At 44.0% G+C, this 14758-nt stretch overlaps 2 protein-coding genes across 5 annotated transcripts in view; one reads left to right on the plus strand and one right to left on the minus strand.

Annotated features, from left to right (window-relative positions):
- DDX28 (DEAD-box helicase 28) lies at positions 3401 to 5260 on the minus strand. The gene has a single exon (XM_005709665.3). It carries the CDS (start codon positions 5223 to 5225, stop codon positions 3588 to 3590), a length of 1638 nt encoding a protein of 545 aa, XP_005709722.3. The 5' UTR covers positions 5226 to 5260; the 3' UTR covers positions 3401 to 3587.
- The window catches only part of DUS2 (dihydrouridine synthase 2), a 32104-nt gene continuing 22619 nt past the window's right edge, over positions 5274 to 14758 (plus strand). Inside the window, exons 1-4 of one of the 4 annotated variants that reach the window (XM_005692167.3) lie at positions 5298 to 5374; positions 5848 to 5924; positions 7299 to 7375; positions 9375 to 9502. In XM_005692167.3, coding sequence (XP_005692224.1) covers positions 9377 to 9502 — 126 coding nt within the window. In that variant the 5' untranslated portion in view covers positions 5298 to 5374; positions 5848 to 5924; positions 7299 to 7375; positions 9375 to 9376. Of the gene's footprint in view, positions 5375 to 5847; positions 5925 to 7298; positions 7376 to 9373; positions 9503 to 14758 lie in introns of those variants that run through there. The other 3 variants (XM_005692170.3, XM_005692169.3, XM_018062182.1) reach the window with 3 other exon arrangements.

Genomic DNA, 14758 nt, shown 5'->3' on the forward strand with positions numbered 1-14758 from the left:
TTCATAGCCTTCTCACATTTTTACAACTGCCAAGACTTAAAAGACCAAGAGGTTAAGGGGCCTACCCAAGGCTACACAGGCAGTGGAGTGGTTCTGCTCAATGGTAGGTTCATATCAGGGTCCAGATTTACAGCAATAGGAATGTGAGGACAAGCTCATCCCAATTTAAAGTGACACCAAGAGATGTTAAAGGTGCAAAATGAGGGCCCTGATGACTTCACAAAGTGGGAGTGATAGACCCATTTTAACAGGAAATTCAAAAAAACTCATGACAAAATGACAACGTAAGCATTACACTCCCCTCTCCCTTAAAAGCAAAAATCATTATAATCCCCCTTCTCTCCACCATGAAAAGATGAGATAACGGGCTAAGTAGCAACCCAGGTGAAAAACATGGTTAACACCTTGAAGAGGTGTTACTAAGACAGTTTGATCCGACTCAAAGAAGGAAAGAGACAGCTCTGCCCTTAGCCTGATCAGGTTCACAGGAAGGAAAGTTTGGGGCAGCCTTTGGTAATGTGGCAATGTAAGATAACTGCCGGGAGCCAGCCTGAGGAATTCCACCCGTTGACAAGGTCATGCCGCAGAGCTCTGATGGCAAGGCTAATCAGACCTCAGGTTTTCCCCCTGGAATTTCCTGAGCATCCACCCCCCAAAAATAAGAATCTGCCTGCTTTGCCACTCTTCTGACATTCTCTGGAAAAAGTCAATTCAGGGCTTTAGTCTTCTGCATTTGAAAGAGTGTTTCAATCCAAAAACCCATCTGATGGCTTTCTAGCCTGCCTGCAGGACTCGTACAGCTTCGCTTGTGATTGTTTGAGACCTCCTGACCGCGGAGGCACAGGAAGCTTAAAACATCCTAGGAATGTAGGGGCTTCTGAGGAGTCAAAATCACTAGAATAGGACTGATTAAAAGTTTCATTTGTTGAGCCAGTACTTGCTGCCAAATTTTCATATCCTTTATTTTTAGATATAGTTGGTATATAGAAAAACAAGTAGTAGACCTGGTATCAGCAACTTAAGATCTTTGAGTTAAGTACCTTCTTTGTTATAACCCACTGCACCTTTGTTCTATAGAGATGTAACTTTAATGCTTTAAGGAGATGCAGATTAAAGAAAAACACTTCAGGGGAAACAAAATTAACATTCATTAAGGAAGAGAGCCAAAAAGTGTTAACAAGCCTCCTGGCCAGAAGATAATGTAAATCACCTGAGAGAGACCTTTTGTATACAAAAAAGATATACAGAAAGGGTCAGGACTGCTGCCCCAGCGTGACTCTGTATCTTCCATTATGTAAAATTTAGGGTATATAAACACCTTTTAAATAATAAAGTTGGAGGGGGTTTTTGCACAAGCCTGGCCTCCCCCGTGTCGATTCTTTCTCTTGCTCCCTCCCTCTCCTTTTCAGGCTGATCCCTTGGAACGTGGAGGCTCACTGTGTCTACTTACTCGTCCCGGCTTCTAAGATCCGTAAAAGAGAGAGCCCAAGGCGGGGCACTCTCCGATATTCGAACGGGCGCCGGCGGCCTAACGTAGACGGTGCAAGCTCCTTGTCTGGGGCTTTATTGGTTTTCCACGTAACCCAAGTTAATCAGCCTCTTCTCTCTACTTAATTTTCTTACTACACTATTTCTTCCTAATCTAATCTTATATTAATAAATAAATAAGTTTTCCTCGTCGACTCCATCCACCTTTCGAATTCCCTGGATCCACTGGGGCTGGACCCCGGCAGATAACCTTCTTCAGGGGCTCCCTGTGGCTGACCTTAAAAAAGCAAAGATGGGACATCTGTTTACTGGGGCTGTTGCAGAGGCGATGTGCCCAGGAAGTGGAGACGTCTTGGGCTATTATTTGAGAGGTTGGGCCACTCTGGTTGCAAATCACAAAAACCTTCTGTCTACTCCTAAATTGCTTGAATTGGCGGGTGCACATTAGGACAGATGAAGTCAGGCCTAATTAGAGCAGACTGCCTTTGGGAATGCCAGAAGGTAAAATGTGTAGGGAAATGCTCTGTAGGTTTTTCATGGCAAGTAGGCCAGAATGAGACCACTGATTGTCCAAGGCTTCAGAGATTACTTGTCTGAGAGCATCCCTCTGGTGCGGTGGGGGTACCAATACCTTATAATAACTTGGCTGGGCACCTGGGGAAGGCAGAATACATGGTTTATTAACTTAAGAGGGTGGGAAACTCATCTGGGGATTCCACAAAACAACAAACACTTGTATGTGGATTTTTGGACCAACCCTCAGAAAACTTACGTAGCTCTGAAGCAGGGTTCAGGGATCTGTACTTAAACTTAAGTTGCACCAAAGTGGTCCATGGATAGTGACTAAATTATTGTCTATTTGGGGTTGCTTTTGAGAGTCAAAGTGGGCAATATTAAAAATTGCAGCAGGCATAGATATAAACAAGGAATATTCAAGGCAAACAAATGTATAGTTATTCTACATGTGAATCACATTTGAGAAAACTTAGCCTAGTGGTTAAAGAACACAACTCTTAGGACACAGACCAGATTCTGTCCTTATTTGTGTGATTTTGAGCAAGTTCTTTTATCTTTCTGTTTCCTCATATGGGAAAGACTGTACATTTAGCGCAATATTCTCTTTTGGCAAAGGTTGTTCTGAGCCTATTCCTGTTCTTTGCAACTTAATCCTTTTCAGTGTGTGAGCAGTTTTGTTTTCTTAAGTATTCTCTCTTTCAACCATTCCTTACTTTAGGCAAAGCTTATATAATGCTGCTAGGTTCTATAACGCTTATAGAACATAGGAGATAGTGAGCGGATGCTATAAGCTTATTTTGCCAGTTTTATAAAAATGTTTAACCTCTCCTTTTCCTCTGCAACCAAGAGATGGGAAAGAAGGCAGAGGCTGGAAATGCACACGAAGGAATACTTCTGTGTCAGTCTGCCTTTTATTCTTCTGCCACTACTTCCCAGAGAGATTTCACTAAGACAGCCTAAGCTTGCCATGGCCATTGTTCATAAAGAAAATTTCTCTATTGCTAGTCACATCCCCTTTTCCTTCTCCTGAGGGCTTAATGGATTTTTTTTAAAAATTTGCCTGTGTAAGGTCTTAGCTGTGGCCACAGGGTAAGGCTGGGATTTAGCTGCCCTGTCCCACAGCATGTGGCATCTTAGTTCCCCAACCAGGGTTCAAACCCTGGGGATGTGGTTCAAACCCACATCCCCTGCATTAGGAGGCAGATTGTTAACCACTGGACCACCAGGGAATGGATGGTTTTTGGGGCAGGAAATAAAGTCGAAACAAAAACATCAACTGAAGGAGCCTTTGTCCTAGGTGCAGTAGTTTGGAGTGTGAATTTTCTCAGAATCCAGTGAATTGTGCCCCAGGTGGAAACTACAGAAACATCACTTATTGTTAGAAATCATGACATGATACAAAGCCAAAATCAACTTTATTCTTCGTGTGAAAGACTACAGAGAGCCACGTTCAGTAGTTCACCCTCCAGTGTTGACCAGCAGCTGGGGCCTTTAGAATGTGACTAAGCAGCCCAGAGCATCCTGCTGACAAGTGTGCTCACCCATCCAGCACACAGGGAAAGACCCCTGTTATGGCATCATATTTAAGCCTGCTGTAGTAAGGTGTCCTGGTGCAAAGGCTCACTTACGGAGGACGCTAGACCTGGTAGGCTTCTCCTCCTGCGAGCTGCCAGCTCAATCTTCTGAACCAGGCTCACATCCCAGGGATGGGTCACAAAGCTGATGACTGTTCCTGGCACCTCACTCCCCACACGGCCCACCCTCCCTGCTCTGTGGATGTAATCCTGCAGGGTGAGAGGGAAATCATAATTGATGATGAGTTCCACCTGGGTGCTGTCCAGGCCCCGAGAGGCGATGTCTGTGCAGAGAAGTATGTCTCGGGAGCCTTTCTGGAAGGACTGGAAGATACCTGCCCTCATGGAGGCTGGCATTTGTCCCTGCAGTCTTAAGTGTTGGATTTTGTGGTCATCCAGAATATATCCCAGCCAGTTCACAGTGCTGGAGCTGTTACAGAACACGAGAACAGTTCCTGTGGAGCCAGTCCTATGTGCTCTGTCATGCTGCTTGAGGATCTGCACCAACTCAGTCACCTTCTCTGCTCCTTTCAGCTTCATGAACGTCTGTTTGACATGAGGCATGATGCAGTGGAGCTTGGAACTGGTAATGGTGGTTAGAGAGTCTAAGCTGGCAACTTTACTCAGCAGCTGGCCTACACCGTCGGGAAATGTGGCCCCCACCAGCACTAACTGAGCTTTGGGATTGAAAGGGTCTTTTAAGTCAGCGGGGCCTTCTGCTATGTGACTCTTCTCCAATATGTAATCCACCAGTTCCAGGAAACTTTCATCCAACAATGTATCTACCTCATCCAACACCAAGAAAGAGAGGCGCGCCAGGCTGATCAGTTGACCTTTCAGGGCCTTCCACAGAGCCCCCGGAGTGGCCACCAGTACATCTGCTGGAGGATGTTTGGACAGTTGCAGCCTGACCCTACTCATGCCATGGCCTCCCCCTAACTCCTGCACCCGGAGGCCTAAGGAGCTGCCCAAGGGCCGGGCCACGGCCCGCACCTGTTCAGCTAATTCTCGAGAAGGCACAAGGACCAGGGCTCGAGGAGCAGGGATACGACTGGCGTCCAGGCTTGGCTGGCCCAAGAGCCGTTGAAGCAGAGGTAGCATGTAGCCGAGAGTCTTGCCACTGCCGGTTTCCGCGGCGCAGAGGATGTGGCGGCCGCGAAGTAATGGGGGAATGGTACTCGACTGCACGGTTGTGGGCCGAACGACTTCGGGAGCAGCTTCTTGGAGTGCGCTCAGCACACGGGGCTCCAGACCCAGATCGGCGAAGCTGCCCTTGGAAGGGAGGTTCCGCAGCGCTGGGGCCTCATGTTGAGCGCGCTCAATGGAGAAATAGTCCTGGCGAGCGCGCCGATGCTTCCAGCCTCGCGAAACGAGTGGCGCAGCCTGCCAACGGCCCAGCGTTTGGCGTGCGGGCTGGTTCAACTCCGGCCGTCGGGCCGAGATCAGCAGCGGGCCAGGTCGCACCAACACCGGCCGCAGGGGGCTCCGCTGCCCGCTCTGCCGCTGTTCCTGCCGCCTCAGTAGAGCCCGCGGGATGCGCACCACGGGCAGGGGCTCATCGGGACCGCGGACTGTCAGGTCCCGTCGAGGCGCCAGAAGCAACCGAGGCACGAGCGACAACAGCCGTAGCTGCAGTGCTAGAGCCATAGTCCCCTTGGTGCGGAAGAAGCGCACAACAATGACGTCATGCACGCGCCAAGTCCTCGCGGATGGTGGCCGGCGCGGCTCAGTAAGACATGAGGAATTGGCGAACTGGGTGGAAGGAGGGAGGATCTGTAGAGTTCAGCAGCGGCGAGGTCTGTAGGTCCAAACCGGGTGGTGACGTCCAGGCCCCGGCTAACCTTGGGGAAGGGTGCGCGATGAAGGCAGGATCGGGGTCCGGCGACAGGCGGCGATGGGGCCCTGGCATTAGGAATCAGGAGGGCTGAGGGCTTCTGGCGATCCGATGTCGGATCCCTACAATTCTCCTTTGTCGCCCTCACAGCTCCTGTAATGGCATGTCCAGTTCTGATCGCCCCGTGTAAACTGTGAGGGTGCGGCGGTGTTTTCACAGATGTGCTCCCCTTGTAAGGTCTTCTAATATAAATATTTATTGAGAATCTGAGTGAATGGTAAGGCCTGGGGGCCGAGACCAGGGGTAGATCTAGGCTCAGCGTTCCCCCACCGCCCAGAGAGGTGAGGGCCCAGAGGGCAAGCCGATGGACTTCAGCATATCATCTCTTCACTCAAGAGAACTCATCTCTTCGGACCTTTTCCGCTTGCTTTTCAGCTGAGATTCATTCTTCCTTCTTTGTCACCCTTTCCAACTTCTCATCCTGAAGCTCGCCTAGCTCCTCCGGTTTTCAGGTTGGATGCCTAAATTACTTGAATAGTAGTGGGAGGGTCCTGCTACAGGTATATGACTTGTCTCACAAAGTCATGATCAGGCAGAATATTTTACCTAAATTCAGTTCAGGTTGCGAAAAAACCTTACACAATTGGTACTTCCTGAACGGATATAGAAAATGGGCATCAGATCATTTCTGTAATCTCTAGTGCCTCGGGTAGGAGATAAGGTAAATGTGGGTTAACTACTTGGAAGAGTCTTAACATCGGAAGAAAGAGGTTTTGGGTTTTTTTTTTGGCCACTGCTGCACAGCCTTTGGTGCTGCCTGGAGTGCAAGTATGGAATCTTAACCACTGGACCACCAGAAAAGTCCCTGGAGAAAAGTTTTCCTTTCATTACATACTGTTATAAAGATAAATACTATTATATTTCAAATAGTGCTTTGATACACGATAGGCTTTTCTGGAGAGTTATCTGTTAAACTAGAGGAAGACAGAGTAATGACAGGTAATCAGAGTTACTGGATGGAGTGGTGGCTCTTGAGTGAAAGTGACTTTTGCCCCCACCCTTCCTGGAGGACATTTGACAACGGCTGGAGACATCTTTATTTGTCACATCTGGGGAAATGCTACAGGCTTCTAGTGGGTAGAGACCAGGATATTACTAAATATGGCACAATGCACAGGACAGCCACCTGCCCCCCCGCTCCCGCCAAAAAAGAATGATCTGGCCCAAAATATCAACAGTGTGCTGTTAAGAACCTTGGATAGAGGATGGGGACTGAAGAGAGGCTGGGGTTGCTGCATGTACTCTCGCTTCAGGGAGCTACATTTGCCAGGTTCTCGTGTGGCCCAGCCCCTTCCCCAGAATCTGTACCGGGCATATTGATGTCATTGCTTGTCATGCCCTTGGGATCAAGAAACCTTGGGGGGCCCCTGAAAGCCCTAAGCACAGAAAGGGGTGATTTAAGGAGGGTGGTGTGGGAGAAGAGAATTTCAGGAAGAATAAAATTGTCCTCATGTGTTTGGGGACTGTCAGACGGAAAAGAGATGAGGTGTGCCGTGGGATGAACCATTCTAGAAGGCAGACTGGGACTGATGACGGAGTCAGATTCCAGTTTTGACATAAAGACTACTGTAGCAACCAGAAATGCCCAGATCTGTCTGGAGAGTGCTGGATTTTCTGTCACTGAAAATTTCATGTACAGGTCAATGACCACTGAGTGGTGATATGATAGAGGGGAGTATGCAAAGAATATGCTATGATATTGTGATTCTACACTACTTTTATGATTCTTTCCCAGAACTCAGAGCTCCTTGTTCCTTAGCTGAAGGGCTCCTTGGATGTCTGATTTGACAGGTTTCATCCATTTACCTGTGCTACTCTTTTTTCAGATACAAAACAAAGAATTGTTTTGCAGCGAGGCAGAACAGATACATTGAAAGAATTGTCAGAAAAGAATAATACATAGGTATGTATTTGCATTTGACTTTCATCCAAATGTTTGGGACAGGGTAACTGGTTAGTGGCTGCTTTCTCATGCTCAAACTCTTACAATGTGATTACCTCAAAATGTCACAGGGATTAGAACCTGTCTGAGCCTGTCTGTCTCTTCTCATAGCCCCTAGTTTCTTACTCTTGATTTCTTTTTTTTTTGGCTACCCTGCACGGCATGCTGGGTCTTAGTTCTCTGACTGGGAATCAAACCAGTGCCCCATGCAGTTGGAAGAATGGAGTCTTAACCACTGGACCACCGGGGAAGTCCCTTTCTTATCATTTCTTTAGATATTCTGTAAATCCCCTCTTTCCCTCCTGCTCACAGCAGACATTGAGTAACCTCTAGTTGTTATTGAGACGGATATTTTACAAGATGTTTTACAAAGCACTTTATTAGTTCAGTTCAGTTGCTCAGTCGTGTCTGACTCTTTGCGATCCCATGGACTGTGGCACACCAGACTTCCCTGTCCATCACCAACTCCCGAAGCTTACTCAAACTCATGTCCGTTGAGTCGGTGATGCCATGCAACCATCTCATCCTCTTCTCCTCCTGCCTTCAATCTTTCCTAGCGGCAGGGTCTTTTCCAGTGAGTCAGTTCTTTGCATCATGTGACCAAAGTATTGGAGTTTCAGCTTCAGCATCAGTCCTTCCAATGAATATTCAGGACTGATTTCCTTTAGGACTGACTGGTTGAATCTCCTTGCAGTCCAAGGGACTCTCAAGAGTCTTCCAGAAATAAGAAAGGTTTACTTATTGTGGAAAAAATGCAAGCTCCTGCGAGTGGTAGCCTCATTAGGTAATGTTTTTCTCAGAGCTGCCATGGAAACTTATGTTGCCTAGTTACTCGCTAAATTTTAAAAGGAATTTTTCCTTGAGTCTCAGGTGATAGGGGTACATTCATTCATTTATTCAAGCAGTAAATATTTTCTGAGCACCATGTATGTGCCAGGTACTTTTCATGTGAATAAAACAGGCAAAGTTCCTGCCCTAGTGAGCTTCATAGTCTGATTTAATTGACTTGAGGGCAGGCCTGGACACTGGTATTTTTCTAACTTTTTATTTTATATTGGGGTATAGCTATTTAACAATGTTATAATAGTTTCAGATGAACGGTAAAGGGACTCAGCCATATATATATGTATCCATTCTCCCCGAAACTCCCTTCCCATCCAGGCTGCCACATAACATTGAGCAGAGTTCCCTGTGCTAGACGGTAGGTGCTTATTGATTATCCTTTTTAAAGATTTCGGGTTTTTTTTTTTCGCTTGTTTTACTCCTGTTGACTTTACCTTCAAAGTTTATTTAGAATATGACCACTTCTCACCACCTCCACAACTCTCTCCCCATCCTAAGCCACCATCATCTCTCATGTCAGTGACTGAAGAGTCTAACTGGTCTCCCTGTGTCTACCATGGCTTTTCATGCAGCAGTCACTGTGATCATGGGGAAATGTGATCCGTCATGCCACTCCTCTTCTTGAAACCCTTGCTGGCTCATATTGTGAAGCGCTAACAAAGCCCATAGGGCATCCTACAAGGCCATTTGGGATCTCACCATTGTGTCCTATCTGCTTAGGACATCCATCCTGTATCTGATGTCCATTACTCTTCTTCTTTCTGTGCTCAACTATGTCAGCCTTTGTACTAGTCTAACACATCAGACTTACTCCTGCCCCAGGGCCTTTGCACTGACTGTTTCCTCTGCTGTGCACTCTTCATTCCCCACCAGCATGAAAGTTCTAGCAGAATAGGAATCTTTGTTTTCTTCTCATGTATCCACAAAGACTAGGACAGTGACTGGCATGGACCACACACTTAATAAATATTTGTTGGATGTGTGAACGAGCTTGCATTGTTTTTATGATCAGAGAAAAGGAAAACAAAGTACTACATGTTGGGAGGAAAAGGAAAGCCTGCTCTGGGTAACAGAAGAGATTTTTCTCCGTTTGAATTTCTGACTCTTCTTTCTTCAGGAATGATTGTGAACAACCTCTCTCTGTGCTACCACAACAAACTCATCTTAGCCCCAATGGTTCGGGTGGGGACTCTCCCAATGCGGCTTCTGGCCCTGGACTATGGAGCGGACATTGTGTACTGTGAGGTAAGGGGCTCCTAATCCTCCCGGACAGAGAGCTTTTCCACAAGTGCAGCCTCCTCACCTGTGGGTGGGTGTGTTCAGAAGCTAGAGGAGGCAGAATGGGCCCTCCCTTCACAGGTGCTCACTGAAAGCATCAGAAGACCAAAACACAGGAGTTTTGTGAGCCCTGCCAAGGATCAGGAGCCTGGGCTGCAGGGAGGCACTGTGGGACACCTGGGCCAGGTGGATAGATGAGCATCGTGTCAGGTCACTGCTGTGGCTCCTGTAGGAGTTAATACACATTCATTACGTGAATGAGGAAGCTCAATTTCAGAGTGAGAAGGGAAAGGACCACATTCAGGCTAGAGAAACTGGATGGGGTTGGTTTGGGAAGCCATAGAATTTTCTGATAGCAATGGCTAGTAGGCCAGTTACTGGCCTGCTGCTTTGAAGAATATTATTAATAGGACTTCAGACTCAGATTTAGAAAACATCTTCTAGGAAAAACAGTTAAACGAGTAGCTGATATTGGATAGGGACTGTGAGCAGTGGTTCTCAGTTAGGCAGGTAAGCTTCCCCCACAACCCTTAATCCTGCTATGCCTCTCTAGTAGGGGTGAGAGGTTAAAGAAATTACCCAAGTGCTTCTGACATTTCCATCTTGAAGAGCCATCTGTGGAGGGAGAACTGTGGCTATAAGAGGGCTACACAAGGATCCTTGTGCTGATGGATCTATTCTGTGTCAATATCCTGGTTGCAATATTGTTACTACAGTTTTGCAAGACATTACCATAGGGAGAAATTGGGCAGTGGGTACACAGGATCTCACATTCAGGTTCAATTGCATGTGAACCTCCAATTATCTCAAAATAAAAAGTTTTATTAAAAAGAAAGGTATAGAAAGAAGAGAGGGTCTGGGACTTCCATGGAGGTCCAGTGGCTAAGACTCTGTGCTCCCAATGCAGGGGACCCAGGTTCAATCCCTGGTCAGGGAACTAGATCCCACATGCTGCCTCTAAGAAGCCTGCATGCTGCAACTAAGACCCAGCGAATCCAGAATAAATAAGTAAAATAAATATTTTTTTAAAAGGAAAAGAAGAGAAGGCTTAAGAGTGAATTTGGGAAGAATGGGCCCTTTACCCAGACCTAGCTCCTGTGGAGCAGAGTCAGGCAGGCAGGCAGGCAGGCCTGCTGGCCCCTGTTTGTGGTGAGCAGATCGATCTCTGGGAACTGAGCCCAGAGTACTGGGAAAGGCACAGCATGGTGCCTGGTGCCCCCTGGTGGATCCAGAGTTGCTCTGCAGGCCAGCCTTGTGATGCTCTGTCTGTGTTCACATGAGGTGACCCATCTCTAAGGTTAGTCAAATCACTTCACCCACCTCTCAGGACCTAGTGTGGGACCTCGGGTAGTCCATGTGTACAGGCACCTTCTTAAAAACCCTGCAAAGCCCTGAGCAGCTTTAGGTGAAGAAAGGATAAACCCGCTCAGCAAAGGTTAAGGTTATTCCCCACCAAGGTCTGCCCTATTGATAGAGTTTTCTAGGAGTTAATCAGATGTCACATGCTTATTCCTTTCTATTATTATAAAAATGTTATTACAATGGATAGATGGACCTAGAGATTGTCCTACTAAGTGAAGTAAGACAGAGAAAGACAAATATCATGTGTTACTGCTTATATGTGAAATCTAGAAAAATGGTACCAATTAATCTATTTACGATACAGAAAGGGTCACAGATATAGAAAACAAATTTATGGTTACCAAGAGGGCAAAGAGAGGGGGATACATTGGGAGATTGAAATTGACATATACACACTAATATGTGTATAGGTTACCTATATAATAAAAACCTACTATATAGAATAGGAAACTCTGCTCAATACTCTGTAGTGACCTATATGGGAAAAGAATCTAAAATACAGTGGATATGTGTATATGTGTAACTGATTCACTGTGCTCTACATCTGAAACTAACACAACATTGTAAATCACCTACACACCAATAAAAATGAAATAAAATAAACAACAACAAACAAACCAAAAGAAAATGGGACTCTAGTGACCCAGACGTGAGAGGACACCTGCCTTTTAATACGCAAGATGAAGGGAGAAGACAGTGGCCTTTAGAGACCTTGATTACCAAAATGGGTACTTAAATTTTTTTTATGGTAAAAAACGTATAACATGAGATTTACCATCTTAACTGTTTTCAAGTGTACAATTCAGTAGTTGTGAAACAGATCTCTAGAACCTTTTCATCTTGCAAAACTGAAACTCTATACCCATTAAACAACAACTCCCCTTTCCCCCATCCCTCAACAGCCCCTTCCCCATTCTACTTTCTGTTTCTATGAATCTGAATACTTTAGATACCTCATGTAAGTGGAAATATGCTATAGTCGTCTTTTTGTGACTGGCTTATTGTGGCTCAGCTGGTAAAGAATCTTTCTGCAATGTGGGAGACCTGGGTTCAATTCCTGGGTTGGGAAGATGCCCTGGAGAAGGGAAAGGCTACCCACTCCAGTATTCTGGCCTGGAGAATTCCATGGACTGTATAGTCCATGAGGTCACAAAGAGTCGGACACGACTGAGTGACTTTCACTTATTTTATTTAGCATAATATCCTCAAGGTTCATCCGTGTTGTACCATGTGACAGGTTTTCCTTCCATTTTTAGGCTGAATAATATTCCATGGTATATGCACTGCATTTTGCTTGTCCATTCATTTATCTGTCGATGGACATTTGGGTCACTTTTATTTCTTGGCTATTTTGAAGAGTGCTGCTTTGAATGTAGGTGTGCAGATCCCTTTTCGAGACCCTGCTTTCAGTTCTTTGGGATGTATATACCCAGAAATAGGGTTTGCTGGATCATGTGGTAGTGTTTTCATGTTTTGAGGCATTTCTGTACTGTTTTCTCTGTCTTTTGGACTATTTCACACCCCCACCAGCAGTGTACAGTTTCTGAAATCTTTCCTAACACTTATTATTTTCTTTTTTAATATTACCCCTGTTAATGGGTGTGAAGTGATAGCTTGTTGTGCTTTTGATTTGCATTTCTCTGATGATGAATGATATTGAGCATGTTTTTGTATGCTTCATGGCCATTGGTATATCATCTTTGAGGAAATTTCTATTCAAATCTGCCCAGAATGGGTAATTTTTTTAAATTTACAAAGAAATTATTTATGGAAAAAATTGCAGGAATGTACAAAGAACATCCATATACCGTTTACCCAGATTGACCTACTGTTAACATTTTGCTTGATTTGTTTTATAATTTGTTCTTCTCTCTAATATATGTATTTTCTCCATAACTATTTGAAAGTTTCATATAGTATGATGTATTACTTCTCAAATACTTCATGATATTTTCTAATAATAAAGTCATTCTTTTTTTAAGATTTTTTTTTTGGAGGGAGTGGACCATTTTTAAAGTCTTTATTGAATCAGTTACAATACTGGTTCTGTTTTTTATGTTTTTTTGTTTGTTTGTTTTTGGCCCTGAGGCATGTGGGGTCTTAATTCCTCTGATTGAACCTACACTCTGTTCATTGGAAGGCGAAGTCTTAATCACTGGATTGCCAGGGAAGTCTCTTTCTGTCTTTTTTTCTTTGAGATTGTTGCCATCCTAGTCACTCTGAAATGCTATCTCACTGTGAGTTTTTTTTGTTTGTTTGTTTTTAAAGATAGGTTCTATTTATTATTTTTTTTTACCACACTAGGGATTGAACCCAGGCCCTTGGCATTGAGAACAGAGTCCTAACCTCTGGACTGCCAGGAAATTCTCCCCTTTATGGACATTGTGGTTTTGATTTGCATTTCCTAGTAATGATATTGAACATCTTTTGCTATGTTTATTTTCCATCTATATATCTTTTTTGGAGAAATATCTCTTCATATCTTATGCCCATTTTAAAATTATTTTTTTTATTCTAGGAGTTTTAAGAGTTCTTTATATATTCTGGATATTAGACCTTTAACAGATATATGATTTGCAAATATTTTCTCCCATTCTGTGGATTGTCTTTTCAGTTTATTTTTCATTTATTTATTTTTTTAAGACTTCATTTTAATTTTTAAAAATTTTATATAAGTATAATTGATTTACTTTATTGATAGTATCCTTTGATGCACAAAAAATTTTAATTTTAATGAAGTTCAATTTATCTAATACTTTCCTTTGTTGTTTGTGCTTTTGGTATCATCTCTAAGGGGCTTCCTTGGTGGTTCAGATGGTAAAGAATCTGCCTGAAATGCAGGAGAACAAGGTTTGATCCCTGGGTTGGAAAGATCCCTTAAAGAAGCAAATAGCTTGAAGAATTATATCAGTGGAGGAGCCTGGTGGGGTGGAATGGAGGAGATGAAGGTAGCAGGCTGTAGTTCAGATATAGGAAAATAATATCTGACAAAAATGGAAGAATAAGCCCATACATGATAAGGCACTTGAAAATTAAATGCTGTTCAAACATTTGGTAGCCATATGAATAAAATAATTTGCTTGCTGGAGAAGGAAATGGCAACCCACTCCAGTATTCTTGCCTGGAAAAGTCCATGGACAGAGGAGCCTGGCAGGCTGTAGTCCATGCGGTTACATGACTGAGCATGCATGAATAAGGAGGGTGGAGGGAGATGGGCTAGTAGAAATAAACTGGTAGAACTGGAAAAAAAAAAAAAATCCTCTTGCAGTGCAGGAGGCCATACCTGACTTATACATGGTCTTGCTTATCAGGTAAGTTAAAAAGGCAAAATTAGTTTCACCAAGAAGATAAAAACCAGTTAAAAGTATATTCTTAACTGTGATGGAGATAGATTTGGGAACTAGAAAGCATTGTTTGTGGCAAAATTTGAGTTGTCTCTTCTATAAAAATAAATGTCATATATGATAAAAATTGAGGGATATAGGAAAAACAGTTGTGATAATTGAGGTAGAAAAATAATATCCTATTTGAGAAAGAATAGTTTTTTTTCTGCACAACTTTTATAGATATAAAAGTCAGTTTGGTAGGAAGATGCACAGATGAACTCTATCGCATGGAAAAACAATGTTTGTTTTCACCAATGAAGGAAATACAGTGAAAAAAAAAGAAAAACCTGTGAGGTTCTAGGCTATAACCAAAGAACTGACTAAAATGAATAAAATTGATAAACAATAGTGTTGAAGACGTGTGGGTGAGCAGGCACACGTGTGGTTTTACTGGTGACAATTGAAATTAATTTCTCCACTTAACAATCAGCTGAGCATCTGCTGCATGTAAGGCATTGAAGCAGCTTCACCAGAT

This window comes from Capra hircus, chromosome 18 (assembly GCF_001704415.2).
Source record: "Capra hircus breed San Clemente chromosome 18, ASM170441v1, whole genome shotgun sequence".
NCBI classification, from domain to species: Eukaryota; Metazoa; Chordata; class Mammalia; order Artiodactyla; family Bovidae; genus Capra; species Capra hircus.

Bases quoted from the DNA above. Each gene is read 5' to 3' on its own strand.
- DDX28 (XM_005709665.3), bottom strand. From the start codon at position 5,225: ATGGCTCTAGCACTGCAGCTACGGCTGTTGTCGCTCGTGCCTCGGTTG.